This window comes from Oryzias latipes, chromosome 10 (assembly GCF_053564925.1).
Source record: "Oryzias latipes strain Hd-rR chromosome 10, Olatipes_Hd-rR_3.1".
Lineage (NCBI taxonomy): Eukaryota > Metazoa > Chordata > Actinopteri > Beloniformes > Adrianichthyidae > Oryzias > Oryzias latipes.
Window position 1 is genome coordinate 29,285,372 of NC_136246.1, and position 22,878 is coordinate 29,308,249.

Sequence of the window (22,878 nt, forward strand, 5' to 3'; positions counted from 1 at the left end):
GTACAAGTATGGCAAGCATACTATAGAGTCTATAGTACAGACCACGTATGTTTAGTATAGGAAGTATAAAACTAAATACTTCTTCAGACTAAATGCACCCATTTTAAGTTTACAATATATTGATAAGAAATATGTAGTATATTAGTATAAGTAGTAAATTAGAAGTATACTTGTATTACACTTAATTAGACTACTTTTTTAAAGGGATACTATAGACACCATGGCAGTTACCAACATTGCAAAAGTTTTTCCCCCATTAAAAAAGTGTAGTGTTTAATAAGATGATGGAATATTTGTGAATGCAGAAACATTAATGGAATATATAATGTTGACTTTTCTTTTACTGTCCATCACAGCTAAATGAGTGATGAAGTTCTAATATAAAATAAAATAAGAGCATGCTTTTGATAATTCTTTCACAGTTACTTAAATAAATATCATTTCGTATTTAGATTTGCTTCTGTTGTCTTAGGTCTCCAGTTTTAAAAGTCTGTGCCCACACAACTGTCATATTTTTAATGCATTTTCACCCTCCAAACATGGCTCCAGTAATAAACAAATGTACGTAATAGGTTGGTACATTTTAAAGGGAAAAACTAGCAAAACATGCCAACCATTGTGAGGAGCTGTTTTAATGTCAGTAAAAGCGGAAGTTGTGAAATCTGAATTTCAAAGTGGTACTAGACAGATGCAATATGAAACCCCCTCAAAATTGACATATTTTAATTTTTAGAGTTATAAAACAATAAACAAGTCAAAATGGGCAGTTTTGTGTTTAATTACAAAGAAAAAATGTTATGTTGTTGCATAAATTCAACACGGATGATTTTATTCTGAAAGGAAGATTCGGAAGTGGCGCGTGCTCACCCTTGGTGTTGTCGCAGATGGCAAACTTTAGAATGGCTCTCCAGAGAGAAAAGTCCGTTAGTTTATAACTCGGAGGGAGAAGTCTGGACGTCCATGTCTTCTCCGCGGTTTCCCACGAACTGACACGGATTTCGGTTGCGATGTCGAGAGAAAACACCTCTCGAAGTTTGGACAGCATCGACCTCGCGGCTCTCAGAGTAAGTTTTAGAGAAACGTCAACTTTGCTTTTAGCCAAAGTTTATGTAAACACTGTAGGGCATTGGATGTTAAGTGAAAATGGGATTTTAATGCAACTAACTCCTAAGGGGCCACATTTATCCCGGTTGTGTTGTTACAAACATGTTGCTGTGTTTGCCCCGGCATGTCCTTGGGAGAATTTATAGACTTTCCTCTGTTGGTTTTCTGTAAAGACACTGAAGCTGTTAGGAATTTTCTTAATTTTGGTTAAAACTTTCACTTCCTCTTTCAAATAAAGTATAAATATTTTTGTATGTAACCTAAATATATATATATATATATATATATATATATATATATATATATATATATATATATATATATATATATATATATATATATATATATTGTCATTTCCCCCATACTAAAAAGAGCGACGAAAATTGATGGAAGAAAGTTTAAAGAAAATCAAGCTTACAATTGCGTTTCTCTTAAAATGTATTTATATTGAAATAGTTTTGAATCAGCAGCAGAGGAAAAAAAACTGTAGCTGTGACGTAGGTGCTACAGGCCACAAGCTCCCTACTCTGCTCCATTCTGATGCATCCCGTTGCAAACAAATAGATCCACCTGCGTCTTTGTTTTCCTTGTCCGAGCTGACATCTGGCTCCAAACTGTACCATTTTTGTTGTAATGTTAGATTAGAGTGTGAGGGGCTGTAAGCTAGTAGGAGAGAGTATCGATGAAGAGATGTTGGGAAGTCAGGGCAGACTTACTCTGCGCCAAAAGTCCCGTCCACACCTCTGAGGCGAATTTGGATGAACTGCTGCAGTTCAAAGACTATGTCCTAGAAAATAACAGGCTTTTTGAATTTGGCTAAAAACTCCATAAGCATAATTAAAGTACCACCAGGAATGCTTACCGGTATATATCGAAAGATGACTTTAGTGGGACTTAAGAGCTGTTATCCACACTTTATTTAGCGGAGCAAATCCACTTTATTAATTTCCCCATAACCTTAGAATAACTAAACTTCTTTGTGAGTTTGTTGCTTGCTACGGATTTGCACTGAAGATAATCTGAAATGAGATATTTCCTTTTTTAAGCTGATGAAATCAGACCGGCTTCCACCTGCTAAACTACGTGAGTCCCATTCACACCTGTCTTTTTGCTCTGCAGGATCCAGCGGGGATCTTTGAGCTGGTCGAAGTGGTTGGCAATGGAACCTACGGTCAGGTCTATAAGGTGAGATTTCCTGTTACCCTTTTCCATGTCAACGTGCACCACAACTGACAAACCTACGAAGATGGGCATGTCGAAATGTGGACTTCAGCAGATCACAATGACGCATTTTAGGAACACGGCTTGTAACTGACACGGGACTTCTGGTTAAAGTTCAGCTACTTCCAGTTAGGTAGCAAAAGGAACCCACACGTGCATCTGGAGCATCTATTTAGGCTCTGGGTGGGGCTCACTTCCTTATCTCAATATCAGTTTGCTTGTATTTGAGTGTGACTGCTTTGTGGTTTGCAGGAGGTGTTTAGACATATTTAGGCTTCTGCAGCTGGTTGTGCCCCAACTCCGGACTGTTACCGCAAAGTGGGTGTTTCTACACATGCCTGAATGTTTGCAGTTTAGAAATTTGTCGACCTCTGGAGTTCACGGCCACTTTCGGTCTCAGATGTATGTTTGCGTGGAAGTCGAGCCAATACGGCGTAAGCTGCTGGTAGCGTCTGAAACATCGCTGTCTTCCTACCTGCAGTGTGGGAAAAGTGAGAGAAGGGTTTGCCTTCGGTGCCCCTTTCTCAGAGGTGTGCAGGTCTGTGCGGGAGCGTGTGTCAGTTGGTGGGTGTGTCTTTCGATTTCAATTTCATTTCCTGAAAGAGAAAATGTTGCAAGAGATGTGCAGGACAGTGAGCCCAGTGTTGGTCCTTTCGCAGGAAGGGGGGATTTTTGCACAGAAATTTCACCAATTATGACTCAAACCGTTTGATGTTTTGATAAGGGAAAACCAGCAACTATGAATTAATAAATAACGTTTCTGCTCAGGCCGTCTTTGACCAACTTTATACACTGCAAAAATGGAATCTTAAGAAAGTTAAAAAGACCCCCTGTTTCAAGAAAAATTGTCTTCTATTCTGTCTTACAAAATAATTTTAGTTTGCCCAAACATGTCTTGGTGACTAGAATTTTTTCTTTAAAAGGGAATTATTGGTAAAAGAATTTTTCTTACCCCTTTGGCAGATTTTTTTTTGCTTACTTGAGGAAAATTTGCTAATGGGGTAAGAATTTTTGACTTATTTCGAAGGTGCCTGTTTTTGCAGTGTATGCACATACTTAACATTTATTTTGAAGAAAAAAAAAGTATGACATCCCTCCTACGCCATTTGCTGCTGCTTTTCAAGACCTGAAGTTTGCCCTTCCAGTCTGTGTTTGTGTAGTAATTATTTTAATAGTTCTCGAAACCCTTGTATCTATGTATATTAGCGAGTCCCACCAGGAAACCTTGTAAAAGAAAAGGATCTAACAAACAACAGCAGATGGACACAAACGTGTGAGTGCGTAGACCCTTACAAAAACCGCTTGTGTTGTGATACGAGCAGAGCAAACTCTGAAAAGCTCTTGGGCTTTTCCCTTTCTCTATTTGCTCATCTCATCAAAATGTACCGTAACGGAAGACGGACAGGAAGTTTAACAACAGCTGATGAGAACTTGACATGATTCCAATACTGTACTATAAATCTTTAGGTTGAGCTATGACCCTCAGGGAGGATGAACTGTTTGCTTTGGAGCAGGGTTCATTTCCTGGAGTAACCTGCTTCCTTTGCCAAGGTGGAAAGTTTTGAATTTTAGTGCAGACCAAACATTTAAAGGCAGATCAGCTTGAGAACAAGGGTCTCAGTTCAGGCTTGCTGACAGGGGAACACTGCTGTGGTTCACTGCGGTGTGACTGAGGACACATTTTTGATCCAAAGAGACTGAGCGACATTTCTGCTGAAAGTAGAAAAAAGTACAGAAAGCCTAACGCCAATTTGGAAAAGCTCAAGTCCAGAAACAGAAGTTGAAAAATGTCTCATGGAGGCTAACATGGAGAAATGAGGAGACACAGTTGATTAACTGAAAACAGCTGAATTTTCTTCTTCAGCTTTGCCTTTAAAAAACACACAACATAATTGTTTGACTAATTCCTCCCCCAATGAGCAGTTGTCATAATTACTGTGATGTTGCAGATAGTCCTTTCTCAAAAGCATATTGTAAAAGCAGACTGAACAGGAGGTACCTGTGAACTCCAAAGCCAAAATCCCATTGATTTTTATTGAGGAAAAAAAGCATTTGTCAAATTAACCAATATTGCTTTCATACCTTTTTTAATCAAATCAATTCAAATGTTATGTATATAGCACTTGTTCAAAAATGGCTAATGCACAAACATAAAAAAATGTTTTAAAATAAATGACCAATTAGAAAGAATGTCATTTTATTTGTTTTTTTGTTAGGTTACATGACATTGAATGATAATAAACTGGAGGGGAAAGCGACTTCTTGGGCAATTTTTCTACTAATTTAGTTGAAAATTATTAACTATGGCAGCTTTAGGAAAAAAAGAATTCTGCCTGAATTATGACAAAAAATGCACATGAGATTGTAGAGGGACTGTATATTTATACAGACTATGGAGTTTCTCTTTTTTGCCGCGGGATATTTGTTACGGAGAAATGTATCTTGGCTCAAAAAAGGTTGAAAAACACAGATAAAAAAAACATTGCACCGTAGCTGTGTGTTCATTGTTGCAGGGCACACTGGGTTAGGCAGTGGTTCAAGTCTTAGGCTAGACAGTCCTTATGTCCTTGGGCAAAACACCTTCAGGTCAAAAGTAAGACGTGAGGGACTTTGGACAAAAGTGTCTGCTGTACTGTAAACTTATGGATCGATTTTCCTGGTCAAACGGCATCTCATGGAGTTTGGTTGAGAGCAGTAATGCCAAGCTTTTTCAATGGAAATTAACGGAACTGAAGCAAATCCGTTTTGAGGGGGTTTGTATCATAATGAAAATATTTATATAATTAATATTATTGAATTAACTGAGAAACTTTGTGTCACAATTCTCCCTTTTCCTAACCCTTGTGCTATCCTAGGCACTTTAACGTAGGGAGTTGGGTCATCTAGACCCACTAGACAGTGCACTGAACCATTTTTCTTCAATAATTTGTGATCTTCACTGGTGTCCATGGTACATGAAATCCCCTTCACCTTTATCCACCTTTGTCATGGCAAGGATGTAAGGGTGAGGTCATAGGTTAGCACAAGGGATAATGGTAAAACAGTAGTGAAGATAGTTGTGTGTGGAAAGCTACACAGTTTGGTTTGTTGCTAACAAAAGTCATTCACAATTCATTGAAAAACTAAGGTTTAGTACGACATGAATCATCTTCTAATCTCCTGGATGGGTTTGGGTTACCGTAGTTTGATTGTTTCATTGCAATTTTTTGAGCCTTTTTCGTATACAGCCTACTCTTCCAACATTTCTCCAGTTTTAGATCTTTGACTGCACCAAATAAAGTGGCACTTCCTTTTTCTGTGATTCTGTTGATGTGCTTCAGATATCTTCAGATACCCGCTATCCTGCTACCTTACAGCCCCTCACTCCACCTGGTATTATTACTAGCGCAACAAAAATGGCGAGCAATTGTTGGAGCTAACCAGCTGTACAGTTTTGATCCAGATATCAGCTTAGACAAGGAAAACAAAGACGTAGATGGATCTAGTTGTCTGCAAGTGGATGCATCGGAGCGGGGAGCTTGTGGCCCACCCATATTATTTTCTACATTACAAATAGGATATTTTTCAAACAGTATTTTTTTGTCTGCTCCTGATTTACAATGATTTCGATACAAGAAATACACAGAAATGCAATTTAAGCTTAATTTATGTAATACATGCTCTCTATCATCAAAAAATTCTTAAAGAACATAAAATAAAAAATATACGTTTCTCATCAGAGTGGGTCTTCTAAGTTTCCCTCATGTATAACTTTATAATTTTATATTTTTATTATAAATACTTTTGTTATCTAGCAGAATTCCATCTTTGATGGCTCTCAGCTTTGTTAAACTTTCACTCCATGATCTGTGATCAAAGAAACTGGTGTCTTCTGTTGGTCAGAGAGCAGGTTAACTGTCTGAAAATGTGGAAAAGTCATGAAGATAAACGAACAGAAAACCTGAGGATGGAGTGGAAGAGGAGCAAGGATCCCTATGATGCTGTTAAAGGAAAACAGCTTCCTGAAATACCTGCTGTAAACCAGCAGATTCCCTCTGTTGTTTGGAGCACCTCTTTGGAATCCAGGTTATGTTGCCAATTATTTCTGCTGGAACACGAAGCCCTGGAGCCAACATACGAAAAACATCAGGAGATGATTGCTCCAAATGCTAAATTTGACCCAGAGTCATCGTGCATGGAGTTGTGGGAAAATGCATTAAATCATGATCGACTAATTTGTTTGTCTGGTATAACTTCAGGCTAGACCTTCAGCATTTGAAGAAAAAGACTGTTGAAAGAAATTGATCGCAGAAAGGACTGGATCTAATTAAGCTGTTTAATACAGAAGTCATGAACTTCAGAAGAGCTCAGAGGAGGTTTGGTGCACTTCCTGTTGGGTTCCACCACGATTTAGGAAATGTCATCTTTCCTGTCAGACATCTGAAAGTGTTTTTGAAACAGTTTTACCTGAAATAAATATATATTTTTAAATAGCACATAAAGCCTACTCCTAAAACAGTTTCTAAAGCTTTTAGCCCTTTTTTTTGTTTGTTCCGTGTGTGTGTGGCAATGTTAGAAGCTTTGTCTAGTCTTGACACTCAGGACTGCAGACCCCACCCATCCAGACCCAGGAATTCTGAAAGGCAATTTATTGGTAGCAGAGCAGATTTAAAGACCTGAACTGAAACCTTGAGTTTTCTCTTTAAGAAAATAAAAGTGAAATGTTTTTTTCTCCTTAATACCTCAACACCTTCCCCTCAGGGTTAACCCGAATTTTGGTTAACATAAGAGTTAGGAGATACATTTTATGCAGAAGTCATCACATGTTTTGATTCCTCTGCCAGAGTTTTGTCCCCAAGGCGAAGATCCAGCCCGGGTGGTTTAAAATAATCTGTGACAAAGATGTTTCTTTGGAGCTAAGGAGCAAAGGAGATTGTTGTGGTGGCGTGTCGGGCATTCTTGGTACCCTGTGAATGTGTGTCTCAGTCATCATAGTCTCTAACACAGGCTCAGTCACACATGCAGACACAGGGCGTTTCCCTATACTTGCAGAAGGAACTTCCCTTCCCTGCAAAGCTGTGGAGCCTTCTGTCTGTGAGGAGCATGACACAGTTTCCGCTCATTCCGCAGAATCACTGACATGGCGTTTCAATGGTTTTTGGCCAGACTGCATGAAAAATGAGATTAAATCAGTTCAGTGGCATGAAAGCAGTATTTGAGGGTTTCTAAGGGGTTATTTGAATTTCTGATCCACAGTTTCCTTTAGCCTGTCCGCACATGTCACTGAAACTGAGCTGATAACCTTGCTCTATGACAATTCCCCACACTTCTGCATTTAATAGGGATCAGCCACTGACTGTGTATGAGAACTGGCCTCAGCGACCCCTCCCATCTTGCGTTCGAAACAGGAAGTACCCGCTGGTTCCATGAAGCCAAAATCCCTTTGACTTCTATGGAGAAATAAACAACTATTACTCATTCTATTTGTCAGAATAACCATTCTTGCTCTGCCACCTTAAAAAAAAAAACCAAATCAATTCAAACTTTATTTACAAAAAAAGCACTTATCATATTTGCGTAGCTCGTAGCGCTTTACAAAAACAGACAAAAAATAAAAACAGAAAAACCCAGCCTCCCCCGTGAACACACACAAACAGTGACCCCACTAACGATGAATACTTATAAAGGTAAATTCTTAAAAAAACTTGAGGCTTGGCTGTGCTGTATGAAGAGATTCAGTATTTTTTTAATCTCTTCCTACAAGGATCCAGCTCAGACACAGGGACGTTGCATCAGTGCCCACTCAGACCGGGACAGCAATGGGGTCCACTTCACATGCTATTAAAAAGCCTCTCTCTTTCATGATATTTTTTGTAGTGCAAGTTATTCAAGTAATAAACTGACCAACCAGATGCCTTCATGAAAGTATATGGTCTCACATCACACATTCAAAGTGTTTGATTGACAGATTCCCTTGAGCCCCAAAGCAGGCACGGGAGAAACGGCGAGAGTGGTTGCCATGGCAACGATGACCCAGACCGACTCGAACCAATCATTGCTTACTGACGACGTCTGTCGTATGGCAATGTCCGTACGTCAAAAAAAAGGCAACTGAAATTACTTCATTTCATCAGAACCGGAAGCAAGTCATTCTCTATGGGCGACGTCACACTCACTCTGCCCTGTTCTCATGTACAGTCAATAGGATCATCCTTTTATCCCTCTTCCGTGGAAAATAATCAGATTTTTCAAAGAAACCCTCCTAAAACTTGAAATTGTTGGGGGCGGGTCTAAATTTCAATTATTTAAATAAATGATCTGAAGTCCAAAAATTATTACCGGTACTTAAATTTATGAGTTAAGTTCCTTTTACAGCCATTTCCTGTATTTTGGGGGTCAATAATATATGTTCTGTTAGTTTTTAATGTTAGAATTCCTAATTTATTGAATGAAAGCTCCTCTCTTAAGCAGTTTAAATCAGTTGTAATGTGGAAACAAATTTTCTAAACCTCAGAAAATGGTTTTAGGGTAGAAAATTTTAAAATCTTGAATCTGGTTGAACTGTAATTTTGTCACAGTTGTACCTAGTCCTAGAAATCCTTCAATCCAGTCTGAAGACGAGGTGTTTGTTCTTTTAAAAGGCGGAGTGAAGCCGTCAGCGAAAAAAGTAAATAAATAGTGGAGGGGGAGGTGGGGGGGGGTCAGAAAAGAGGAGGAAGGAAGAGGGAGAGAAGCAGATGAAAACTGGCGAGAGAAGAGGAAAGCAGCATCCCCCCCCCCCCCCCGGGAGGGTTTTAGCTGTGGTCTGTGCTGATTACGACTGTGCAGCGGAGCAGGGAGAATATAAGGAAGTCCGGTAACTGGCACACAAAACTGCCCACCCCCCACCCCCGTCTGTTAGTTGAAATGCCCAAACTGCAGTTGGAAGTGGGGGGGGGGTGACCAGTCCACCAGCACAGTTAGAGCAGGACTTTTGGATAATTCAGTTTTGTTTTTCTCACTAAACATTTAACAAATGTAAGTTTTGTTGGATGTGGATCTGATGACGTCTTCTGGTTTGACTTCACTGGTTGGTGCAGCCACTGAACCAATGGCTTGTGTGGCAGTTGATTGCAGAGAAGCATGTCAAGTGGTTAAACCAACCATGCAGACCAGTCACAGTCACTGGGAGACCAAATGGAACCATTTAAGAGCTACTTTTCAAATTAATCAAGATTTGATGTTGGGAAAAGTTCTAGAATACCAATAAACACTGCACAGAACTTGTAGTGCTTGTAGAAAGTATGTAAGCGATAATGCCCGATGAGGTGTACATCATGAGAAAAGGAAGATTCGAATGCGTGAACTGTGCAATGTAAAGGGCATTTTTTCGCTTGTACCATGGTCACTTACAAAATAAATATATATTAAATCAAATACTTTAAATAAATACTTTTATCTTGTTTTTTTTTTAACTTTATAGTCATTTTTTTACAGACTGTGATATGCAGTGTGATGTATTGTCATGGCAATGGCTCCTGCACCAATCTCACTGTGCTGCCGCTACTGAGAACTAACCAGTGGAGGAAAAACATATATAAACTTAACTTATTAAGTGATACAAAGCATCATTTCAGAGGCAAAGTTCACCTCTTACTGCTTGTTGTTGTTGAGATGATGACACTAAAGTCTGTTTCAGAGAAATAAAGGCCACCAGTAGTTTCATATATCACTTTGTAAGAAATATTCACCATCAACTCTGATGATTAAATGTGTATCAACGAACAACTTATTTCAATATTAATAATAGAATTGTTTATAAACACGTATTTACTCTCTGTCAAGCAATAAGGTAAGCAAGACAGAAAGACAGAAAACATATATTAAAACATATATTATATATCTAAAATATTTAAAATTAAAGGCAACATTGCAGTTGATGGTAACGTTTGAAAGAGATACCGGAGTCCATCATAGAGCAATTTGAAGATTAGAGGTCTTTTCTGCTGTCTTTAAGTTTTGATAAACTGTGGAATAACCCATGTAAACCCATCGGTCGTGAGTTCAAATCCACAACCGAGTCGTACCAAAGAGTCTAAAAATGGGGCCTATAGCCATTGCTGCTTGACACTCCGCATTAAGGACTTGACAGCTAATGGGACTTTAACCTTTTATCTTTAATTCTTACCTGAACTGCATTAAGAGATAAATTACACAAAGTAAAAGGTTCCAAGCCCTTGGAAACACAAAAAACGTTCATTATTGACTTGAGGATGCTTCCTGTTTTGGTCGCACTTTAGCAGGTTCACCCATCCCTGGTCCTCGAGATCGCCCGGCTGCACTGTTTCCTGATGATTACATGTCTCAGGTAGATTCAGCCAATCAGAATGTGGCTTTAGCTGAGTCAGCAAAGAGTGAGATACATATATGTAAATGCGTTTATGCTCAACTGCTATCCATGCTGAGTTAGAATGACGATTTTTACTGGCCCACAGGGTGACAGAGTGCACAACCTTTTTTCAGTGAGTTCTGATGAAGAGAAGGGAGCTGATGAAGAACTTGTGGTATTTTCAGTATTGCTTAGTTGTACTGGTGTTTTGGTAGCAGTTAGCAGACAATGAATCCGAAGTGGCAGGAAGCGTATTTCCTGCTTTATCATAGTACACTGGTAGCTCCTTGCAAACCACAGTTCTCTGCAATTTGAGGGGAACATTAGTGAGTGGGTCTCATAGTTTCAATCAATCAATCAATCAATCAATGTATTATTTGAATAGCACTTATACAAGCCGAGGCAACCAAAGTGCTTAACATAAAATCAGAAACAATATGATACAATAAAGAAACGATAAAAGCAACAAAAAAAGCAATAAAACAGTAAAAACAAAAGAATAAAATTAAAAAGCTGACCCACTAAATCTGCTCCCTGGAATTAAAAGCCTGGCTAAAAAGACGAGTTTTTAAAAGTAACTTAAAATCACTGACTGTTCTGGCAGACCTCTCAGAGAAGGGGAGAGTATTCCATAGTTTAGGAGCTGCAACTGAAAAGGTTCTGTCTCCTCGAGTCACAAGCCGAGTCCTGGGAACAATTAAAAGCATTTGATCTTCAGATGTAAGGATTCAACATGGACGATAAACATGTAACAGCTCAGAGAGACACTGAGGTGCCACACCATTCAAACATTTGAAAACCAAAAGTACAATCTTAAAAATAATCCTAAAAGAGAGTTTATAGACATGTGATGAATTTATAGACCTACTCCAATGAAAATAATCTTTTAGGTGTGCCTAACATTGTTGTAATTTTCACGTGCTGTTGGGCATATTAAGAAAATCAAGATTAAAACTGCATTTCTGAATATTTCTTCACTCAAATTGTGGTGAATCAGGAGCAGACCAAAAAATGCCATTTTTTAAAAGCTGGTAGTTGTTACAATTGTCAGTCTACAAGCTCCCTGCTCCATTCTGATGCATCCACTTGCAGACATACACTTGTAGATCCATTAACATCTTCATTTTCCTCGTCTGAGCTGGCATCTGGCTTAAACTTCTACAGTTGGATAGCTCCGATATTGCTCAGCATTTTTTCCTTGCACTATTAATATTAGCTTTGGGTTGTAGGGGGCTGTAAGCTAACGAAAAAGCGTGTAAACAAAGGAATCATGGGAAGTTAGCACAGGCTTACTCTGCCCCAACAGTCTTGCCAAATTTCTGAGGCGAATTTCTGATTAACTCATGCCGCTCTGGAGAAACTATGTCCTAGCAAACAACACGTTTCCTTTCATTTTGCCTAAAAACGTCATAAATATTTATTCTTTTAACATTTTTAAAGAAAATACTAAGTATTTTCTAAATAAATAGCCTGTTTTACTGGTGACATAATTCAGAATCAGAATCAGAATCAGAGATACTTTATTGATCCCACACGTGGGAAATTTGTTTGTCACCATAGCAACTGACAGCAGAGGGAAAAAAGACTTAGAATTAAGTTAAAAAAAAGCAAGAACAAGAAAATGTAGCATAAATACAGACATCAAGGTATTATAATTTAAAAAGCTATTTACAGAACAGTGCAAGTAAAAAGATGTGCAAAAGAAATGTGCAAAATAGAAAACAACTAAATAAAGAGATGATAATGAAAAAATAAAAAAAATAAAAAAAATAAAAAATGTGCAAAGGTTATCTTTTGCATTGTGTGTTGTTGTACAGGGTTATTGCATTGGGTATGAATGACTTTTGGTACCGGGCAGTTTTGGAGCGGAGCTGTCTGAGCCTCCTAGAGAAGGAGCTCCGCTGTTTGTTCAGAAGAGGGTGGATGCTCAGGGTTGTCCATGATTGAAATTTATATGAATGGATTCGAAAATGGATTCGAAATGACATCTGGAGAAAATGCACTGATTTATTGCAAATGTATGCAAGAATTAAAGTTACAACCATCAAGAGAGATGTTACCACAGTTTTATAGACAGAGCTATAACCACTCCCTAATGTACAGTAATTACAGTTCAAGTGTCATTACAATCTAATGCAACATCATGAGCTGGGTGCATCAGCTCCCCTAAAAAGATAATTTTATGTCTGCCTGACAGACAAGCTACTCTCATCTGTAAATAGAGGTGAAAAGTAAAATAATTTCTCCGTAAAATAACTAACATTTTTCTGCAGGACTGATTGTGCTGCTTTTATATTAAGACGCAAACTGAACTTTATGGAAGCAGAGAAGAAAAGAGTCACTGCAGCAGACAGTTGACAGAATCACTGACTCCAACATGAAGCTGAAATTTTAATCACTTCTCCTCTTATAAACCTACTCAAAGGTTAAACCCCATTTTCAGTTTTAATCTAAGCTTTTATTTTTTCATTGAGGTTATGTCTCACATGTGCAAACATCACAGATGAAAACTGACATCACATATTTCTTTTTAATATCACTAATTTGAATTCTTTAAAAACTTTAGAAGTTGTTTTATATTGTTCATCCACATAATTTTTCTTTTAATATTTTTGAGCTTTTAAGATGACCATATTTGTTCAGTCACATTGCAGAGTTATAAAATTAGTACGCTTGAATATTTTTGAAATATTTTGAATATTCTAAAATCTTCCTGTTACTTGTTTACGTTTTTGTTAGGAAGCTCAGATATTTTCATGTTTAAGTTAACTTTTTCTGTTATATTTAATAATAGGCAGAATTTGTTTCATTTGGCTAAAGGTTTTCTAGATCCTGGTAAAGCAAGTAATCCTTTTTTATCATTTGTTCAGTTTATTTACGTTTATGTTTTGCAAACGCATGCAGATAGTTATCTATCTACTGCAGTCAGGTTCGTGCAGTTTAATTTGTGTAAGCTCCAAAAAAAGGATGTGACAGACCGCATAGATGGGTTTCAGAACCTTTGCTTATCAAGACTTGCTGAAACTTCATCTGATTAATTAATAGTTTTAAAGTAGGTTGTAGACTTACCTTACTTTTACCAGTACCTGGAATAAATAAAGCTTACTGTACTTTTCCCCAAAGAGCTCTCCCTTGTGCTTTTGACAAACCATGTTAACTGGGTCATGATGTGGACTCTGCACCAGTGTCATGTTTTTCTGTTTTCTGATGTGGTTTTCTTTGTGTTTGGAAACAAATCCTTACAAAGCTTTAGCTGCCAGACAGATGGCTTCGCATTTGACTTTAGATTGCCTTGGTATTTATGTTTGACTCAATGAGGTGTTCGCTGGATTGCTGTATGTTGTGTTTGGCAGCGTCCACTTAAACACATCCACTGTGGTCTTGTTTGCTCACAGGACATTATCCCAAAGTCTCATTGTTCACTTTGCTTTACAAACCTGAACTACCTTCTCCTCTTTTGAGGGGAAAGGTTTTTTTTTTTCACCATCACTGCAAACCGGCCGTTCAACAGCTGGATATGGGATACCTGCAGATGAAAAATGGCCAAAACCGGTACAGGAGATGCAGGCGCCCAAAAGGAAATATAAAGGTCCTAGACCGTTTGGTGAGCCCATAGAACAAAAATGTTCATGCACATTTTTATCTGATGGCGTGCTGCAGGCGACAAGTGCAAGCAACACGCAAGGGTAAATAAAGTAAGGGTGAAGCGGGTGAGATGCAAACTTCTCAGAGAGGTTGATCATTTTTTCAAAACCCCAAAAACATGTGGACTATGCAACAAGTCTGCTAATCCTGTTCACGTGATAAGGGCACGCTCCTCGCGGTGCAGCCTCATGTTAGAGATGAGGAAATTAGACAATCAGTGTAGTTCGTGTGGACATCCTAAGGGGTCCTATGGGCACATGCGTATCACCTGAACACCCAATGCATGGGCATTTGCTCAGTAAAAAACCAGTACTTAAACATTACTGATGGCTAGAATGTTGTCCAAGTGCACCGTACAACTGCATGAAAGTCACGCTAGCCTTACGAGCACTTCACAATACACTTACTCACGCACGACAATCGTACTTTCCATTTTTATGACATCCATTGAAGTGGCCATACCAGCCTTGAAGGAACTGCAAGCCTCGCCTGTACCACTCTTAAATTTCAGCCCTTCCTCTCTATGACCCTCCCTGGAACTCACAGCACCCGTACAGTTGAATGGGACTAATGCTTCAAGTCAAACTAACCGTCAAATACTTAATATTTTTGTCGTTTCTGGTGTACCTTAAGAAAGTGCAGAAATGTGTATTGGACCAGCAGCTAAATGAGCGATGACTCTTAGCCGTGTCAGGGCCTCTGGTCTATTTCCCGAACAGGCTTGGATCTTCGTCACACTTCAGAGCCCGGCACTCATAGAGTAGCTGCTAAAGTATCACGTCAGCTTTCTGACTGAAGACAAGGTTTTTAATTCTGTTCCTTTTCACCTGACTGCACTCTTCAGTTGTGCTTCTTTCTGCCGCCCCCCACTTTTTTTTTGGTTCTTGGGTCACATCATGTTCCTTTCGACTCTGCTTATCAAGTGGAAATGGAATTAGACAGTCATATCGTGTTACAAAGGCATACAGAATTACTGACAGAATTTAAACGCTCAAGTGAAAGATGCCTACATGTATCAAACTGTGTTGGGTTTTTCAAGTCCTAAAAGGCCGGGGCAGGATTTACTCTATTATAAATGTCATGGAAGGGACGTTCCTACTTCTCTCACTGTTTTCTGCCACCGATTTGTTTCAAGACAATCTCAAGATCCCTTTTTATTTATTGAAACACAATTTGGTTGAACTTGTAGCCTGAAACTCCTTCTGCTTTCTTGCAGGGTCGTCATGTCAAGACCGGTCAGCTGGCAGCCATTAAAGTCATGGAGGTTACGGAGGTAAACAAACTCTGTGGTCCATCACACACATGTTCATGCACATACATGTTTCAGTTTGTTCTTTACTGTTCCTCATTGTTGTTCAGTATTACTGTGATCATTTGTTGTTTTTGCACATTTTTATTTTTTTTTTTTTTTTATTTTTTTATTTATTTATTTGTTCCTTTCATGAAAATTGATGTTCAAATATTTACATGTTTCTCTTATATATTGAACATTTTCATGATTGGAAGGGAGCAGAATTGAAGAACACAATTCTTATAATTATCTGCTCCCTTTTAAACATTACATTTACATTTCTCACACCATCACCTGTGCTTAGAGTTCACAATGTACAGTTCCACTACACAGTAAATACATTCCATTCATTTAATACATACATTCCAAAAATTGCATTCAACAGTCAAGTTTGTACAAACTAATTTGTTTAGCTTTATACATGCGTTTAAATTTAATAATGTTTTGACAACTTTTTCACTGATTCTCCTGGGAATTCCACATTTTTACCCCTGCTATAGACAAACACTTTTGCTTTAATGTTGTTCGAGCAATCTGTTGTTTGAAATCAAATTTTCTCCTATGATTTTCTTCTCCTGTGGCAAAAATAAAAAGTTTTTGTAGGTCTTCTGGTAAATCTCTGTTTCTGGCTTTAAACATAACTAATAAGGTCTGCAATTCAATTAAATTTTTAAGTTTTAATAAGCCTGACTTAATAAAAAGTTCATTTGTGTGATCTCTAAAATTATTGTCTTTAAGGAAGATACACATAGTTGTGTATGTTGTCTTCTCTTGTCTCCTCTCTCTTTTTTTGTGAATGAACAGTTCACCCCACCCACTCAAAGCGTGTGCAACAACAAAAGCATGAAAGGCTGGAAAGGAGAACGCACTTTGTGGGTTTCTCAGAAAACCATCTGACGTTAGTTAGACTATGAGGTTGAAAGGGAATTTTTTAAGGCAGGGCTCGACATAGCCATTTGTCCGCTGGCCCGGTCCTGTTTTTCGAGCAGTGCGGACCACAAGACTTTACTTTTCACTTGTCCGCTCGGGCCACTACAATATCTAACGGTTTATATATTCTTCACCTTTTTCAATAAAGTAAATTTTGCGAAAACGTGTAGATTTACCTCGTCTTCATAATTTAGTTTTTCTGCTAGTCCTGTGTTCAGACTTTAAGGGTTTCTATGGGAAACCTTTGATCACTTCTCCTTCTCTCCCGCCTGCGCGCGCGCGGCTTTCACTGCCGAGCACCACGCGGCACGCGCTCACTACTTTTTTTTTTCAAACTTTATTGAATGTAACAATTCAATACAAAACAATGTTAAACAGCAACAACGAAGGCACAAGCCAGTGGGTTATATTACATTTGATTATAAATCCGACACCGTCACTGAAGAGAGACTGAAGCATGTCAGAGATGTGGAAGACATGGCAGGAATAGATAGGAATATGTTAGATGGAGTAGTGGGTATAATTAGTAGTATGGACAGCAAGATATTTAATGAATGCATTGAAGATGAAACTGTATCCACTAAGCTTTAAGATGAATGTCAAAGAATCAAAGGCAACTCCAAATACCTGAATCTCAGACTCAAATGCAGTAGAATGTTAAACCACTTAATTTAGTTTTTCTTTACAACACTGTAAGCAGTAAGTATTTCTAGTTAGCTGAATGATCTCAGTTAGACCTGCACAATATGAGGAAAACTCGCGATATGCGATATCAGAGATTAAAATTGCGATAACGATATAATTTGCGGTATATAAACAAACAGCAAAATAACCAAATAACCATTCCCAGTTTAAAAATTATACTCCAAATGACCCACGTTGACATAGGTTACAAACATCTAACATAACAGGGCTCCATCTGATTGGTCAACAATGTGAAGGCGTCCATCCGATTGGTCAAATGCATTAAGGGATTTATTTGATTCGTTAAATGGTTCAAGCTGCCATTAGATTGTTTTAACACATTTAAGGTTTATGATTTATTGCGATATTTGCCGTTAGAAGCACCATGAAAACTTCTGAACTAGTGTTACCTACTACACTGCAGTGCTCTCTTCAAAACACCTGAAACAGACTAGAGCAGATTTAAGTTTGATATGGTCTATTTTCAGTCATTGAAAAGTGTAGAAATAAGTGATGTCACCAGAATGCACCAAATTGCACCATATTAAAAGTTTCCGTGGGGGCATGCCCCCGGACCCCCCTAAAGTTGCAAGCACCTGCGGAGCGGCGGGTCCCGCTATGCGCGGTGTCGGGCCAGTAACTTTCAGGCAGGGCCAGTAAGTTTCAAAAACTACTGGCCCTGTGGGCCAGTGCAAATTTCTGGGCTATGTCAACCCCTGTAAGGCATCATGATTAACAATTTAGTCAAAGATTAAGTGTGCTTCAGTTTAGAATTGACAGAGTTGACTGTCTTTAAATGGATGTTTTTTCCCTTAGTTTCATAAAAGAAATAACTTTAGTTTGTTAAAGTGGTGCAAAAAGGACAGATAAACATAATCACACACATTTACTGAATAGTGATGCATTTACTGACCAAGAAGCATTTTTTTGCCACAGTTCTTTGCTTTTGTGGCTTCTCCTGTTTAAAAAAGCCTGAAGTTTTTTACAAGTCAGTGAGTGACTTTGTGTTTACACCTGTTATGCGTATGTTTAAATATTCTTAAAAGTCTCGGAAACCAGACTTCCACAGCCTCACAGGAACTTCAGAGCCTGGCTTTCAGCTGCTCCTCTTTTTAAAGTTGATTGCTGATTGTCTGCAACGCCTTTAATGCTGATGTGTTTTTGGATTGGGTTGCTTTTTCCATCAGAACTCTAGTTTGTCAACCAGGCTTCTATAGTCCACCAACCTGCTATAAAAGCAACGTTTCTGGTTTAAATGCCAATGAAGAAACTGACTATGACGGCGTTGTGGTCTTGAGGTCTGGACAGTGGTCTTTTAATTATGATGTTGCAATTTTAAGCCAAAAAGAAAAGAAAAAACTATGTTAGGACATAGTTTCTGCAGAGCGGCAGTAGTTCATTAGAAAGTGGCCTCTGATTTGAGAGTGTGAGTGTTGGCAAAGGGCATCCCCATCCCCCCTTCCCTTCCACATTGCAGAGAACTCTCTGTTTACACACTCTGCCACTAGCTTACAGCCCCTCACACCCCCAACCTATCCACCGATGTGACAAAAATGGCGAGCAAAATTGGAGCTATCCAGCAATACAGTTTTGAGCTCAGATGAGGAAAACAAAGACGCACATGAATCTTGTCATCTCCAAGTGGGCGTCTCATGAGCTTTTGACCCGCCCAGCGTATTTTCATGTCACAAAAACAATCTTTTTCAAACTGCATTTTTTTCTTTTGCTCCTGATTCACATCGATCTGAATAAAGAAATATTCAGAAATGCAACGTTGAGCTTAATTTTCTTAATACTTGTCATGCATATGAGAAAAATGCCACAGGAACATGTTAAAAAAAAGAAAAACACAATTTTTACCAGAATGGGTCTTTAAGAACATGAACTGAACCCACTGACTGATGAGCAGAACATCTAAAACCACTCTTAAATCCAGATAAAGATTGTGCTGGGACTACTAGTTGATGCCAGTACGCATATTTCAATGAAAAACAAAAATAGAGAATTATTAAGAGGATCCTCCATCATTTTCTGATAGCTTTATATGCAGTTTATATCTACCTTGTCTGTCACGTTTAGTATTATTGAGTCGATCCCCTTCAGGCTCTAGATATGTTGGATCACTTAAGCTAAATCAGCTAGACTAATTATACCGTTCAAACTTTTATCTGTGAAAGTCTCCCTGAAGGTACGTTTTAAGTTCCAGGCTTTGTGCTGAGCTCAGATTCCTGTCACTGTAACACAGTACATCATTCATGCTAGGGTTGTGCCGATGGACGATATCATCGTCCATCGTGATGGGTGACTGACATCCCGATGGAGAGACCACCATCGTGATGCCACGCCCCCGCCACGTTGCGCGTCGACACTATAAGCCGCGGTTACATGTACAAAATATCTTGATGGGATCAATGGTCGGATTAGAATCCAACCGTGTACATGGGCCCAGAAAAATGTTTTCAGAATATAAAAACGTTCACTAAGGTCACACTTTCCGTCGGAATAAATCATTCGCACATGCGCAGTAGGGTTTGAAAACCGGAAGAATATAAATTCCGCCGAGCGGCTTTATTTTTTTCAAACTTTATTGAATGTAACAATTCAATACAAAACAATGTTAAACAGCGCCGAGCGGCTATATACATTGACATGTCAGCTCGGTAAAATACGAGATGATCTTCTAAATGTGCTTTTAATAATGTTACGGTTATTATGAAACACCTGTTCGCTCATCATTTGAATTTTAATCCGTGTGGTCAGTGCTTTTTCTGAACGAAGCCAGGATTAGTATGCTAACACGGGCTAACAACATTAGCTTTGGGTGGTGCTGCTTGCTGGCTGCAAGTAAACATGTAAGAATAACATCAGCCTTTATTTAGTCGGGACACGACTGGAAACACAAATCCGCGTGATTGTTTGAATGTTTTCTAAGGACTGAGCGACATTTCTGCTTTGAAGCTCAAACCGCTGTGTGTGCTGACGATCCGAGCTGTGCTCAGACACACACTTTTAGACCCGGTTCTGAGTTCGGTTGCTTGTACCCCTAGAGCTGCGGGACGGATCGCAGTCTTAAATCTCCCACACATAGCGCTCATGTAGCAAAGCACCCCCCCCCCCCCCCCCTTCCCCTCAAACACAAAGCTGTAAGTCCGCACTCCGCCGGTCCACTTCACTAGTGAAGTGCGGGAGCGGACTACTTCTTTTCTATTTTGTTTGTTACTTTTTTTGTTAAAGTCACTTCCCTCAGTTTATACTGGATCATCGTGGATTAGTCATTAGTTGGGAAATAAAATGAAAAAAGCAAAAAAACGAATAGCAGTTATATAAGAACGAAAAATGTAAAAAAAAATCCCCCCCCCCCCCGACGATGTCATCGTCCATCCCGATGGTTGACAGCAAACATCGTCAACGGCCAATTTAAGGGACATCGCCCAACCCTAATTCATGCTTACACGTAAAATAACACATTCCAATTTCTTTTGCTTAAGCCGATCATTAACCTCCAGGCCAGCTTGATGTTTTCTTTTGACCTGACTTGGTATCACTCAGACAATCTGTTGGGCAGGAAATGCTGGCCTGTTATCTGCCTGCTCACTCCAGGTCACACAAACGCACACAGACTGACACACAAATGCCAACAGAAGGCTTTGTCTTTCAGATGGAGGGGAAAGTTCACACTCTGCCTTGTCATTTTCTGCTGCCCTGCCCTGTTGAGATTTAAAGTCAGGCAGCAGCTGGAGGAAGCTCCTCGTTGTTCCTTTTTTTTTTGTGATGACTAACCTTAGCCAGCTCCTTCAGTGTCAACAGTCTGCATCCACTTCTCTTCTTCCCCTGGATGAAAAAAGCCAAGAACTTATGTGAGAAGTCATCGTGTGACGTCATTTCCAAGACTCTCGGTTAGGTTTTTATGAGTGGAGACATGAGGACAGTCGAGTTAAGGTCATTTTAAAGACATGCTGTGGCTTCTGTTTGTCTGTGTTTAATGAGACCTTGGAATGAAAACAACATCAACTGAAAGACCTTAAAACATTTCACAGGAATTTTGAAGAAGCACAAAGTTTTCAACAAGACTGGAAAAACATGACAACAATCATAAACACCATTATGAAGAGGAACAGCAATAAACACAGATGGATTTTGGAAGCTTCAAACTTTAACTTCATACAAATGTCAACTAAAATGAATGTTCTTGTAAAAACTGCATGTTATCCCACCATCATTTTAATGGCTAAATAAAATCCTGAACATGATGTAACTTGTTTCAACATCTACAGAGACGAAGACTTTTCTGAATTGCAACAGTGACCCTAACATGTCTTGTAGAATGGAGAAAGGCTGTCAGTCATGTCATGGTCACCTTGGTGACCTGACATAAGGGGTTCGGCCTGTTTTATTCACAACCCCACATACCTAAGGTTTATTCCTAAAATAATTGACGCTATGTTGATCTGATCTTATCCTAATCCATTTTAAGAGTACGTTGTTGCTTGTTACCGTTTTGCTGTAAATTCTGAACATGTTGAGGTTTTAGTTTTGGTTTTAGACTATCATTCTGTTGGTGCTGTCATCCGTCAACCACCTCACATTCCTGTTAAAAGTGACTCTGTTTGTCTGCTTCTACATTTAGGAAGAAGAGGAAGAAATCAAGCTGGAGATCAATATGTTAAAAAGTTATTCCCACCATAGAAACATTGCTACTTATTACGGAGCCTTCGTTAAAAAGAGTCCTGCAGGACAGGATCACCAACTCTGGGTTTGTCCACATGTTTGTTTGTGTATGTTCATTGCTGATAAGTATGTAAGTATGTATAAAATGCTTATATATTCCAGTTTAACTGCAAAGTGTTTTTTGATGTTTGTTGAGTGCAGTTTAAGGCTTTTACGCACATTTACAATTGACCAGGATCTGTGTGTTGACATTTGCGCCTTCAGTTAGTAATGGAGTACTGTGGAGCTGGATCTGTGACTGATCTGGTGAAGAAGACTAAGGGGAACTGTTTTAAGGAGGACTGGATAGCGTACATCTGCAGAGAGGTGCTCAGGGTAAGGCACACAAACATTAACACGCTGCCACTGCAACGCACTTTTAGTCATATGATGCCTAGAAATCAACGTTCCCAGTTTTACCCAAAGACATTTAAGTGTCTAAGTGTGATTTATGCTCTTAAAACAAGACGTAGGTGGATAAGCATGTGTATAAATTTGATTCATGTCAAACTGCAATGTTTAGAATTGCCACTCGTGTTTGTTAAGTCTTTTCTTGCTCGATGCAAACTCTGTGTGGATCCATGACACAATGATAGGTTTTCTCTGGATTTAGAGTAAGGAGAGACATTAGGAATGTGAGTAAAGATTTATTTGTGTAATATAACAATGTGAATGAATTAAGTCCGTAATCTTTGATGGTTAAACTCTGGGTTGATGACGTCTTGCTGGTTTGGGATGAACTGGAACCATAGACTGTAGCAATGCCACAGCCTAGATCAGGGCTGCTCATTCCTGGTCCTGGAGATCTACCACCCTGCCTGTTTTCCAGTTCTCACTGCACTGCTTGCTGCTGATTACCTGGACCAGGTGTGTTCATTCAATCAGAATGTGAAGACATCAGATTAAGCTAATGAGCAGCAAGCAGGTCTTGAAGATCTGGAAAATAGTC

General features: G+C 39.0%; 1 protein-coding gene across 3 annotated transcripts in view; it reads left to right on the plus strand.

Moving 5' to 3' along the window:
• The first annotated feature begins 835 nt into the window (after positions 1–835).
• Positions 836–22,878, plus strand: part of si:zfos-2326c3.2 (mitogen-activated protein kinase kinase kinase kinase 4) — a 70,081-nt gene continuing 48,038 nt past the window's right edge. For 2 of the 3 annotated variants that reach the window (XM_011480466.4, XM_011480467.4), the window contains exons 1-5: positions 836–1,064; positions 2,224–2,289; positions 15,534–15,590; positions 21,850–21,975; positions 22,155–22,265. In XM_011480466.4, coding sequence (XP_011478768.1) covers positions 1,008–1,064; positions 2,224–2,289; positions 15,534–15,590; positions 21,850–21,975; positions 22,155–22,265 — 417 coding nt within the window. In that variant the 5' untranslated portion in view covers positions 836–1,007. The remainder of the gene's footprint in view (positions 1,065–2,223; positions 2,290–15,533; positions 15,591–21,849; positions 21,976–22,154; positions 22,266–22,878) is intronic. The other variant, XM_020706756.3, reaches the window with a different exon arrangement.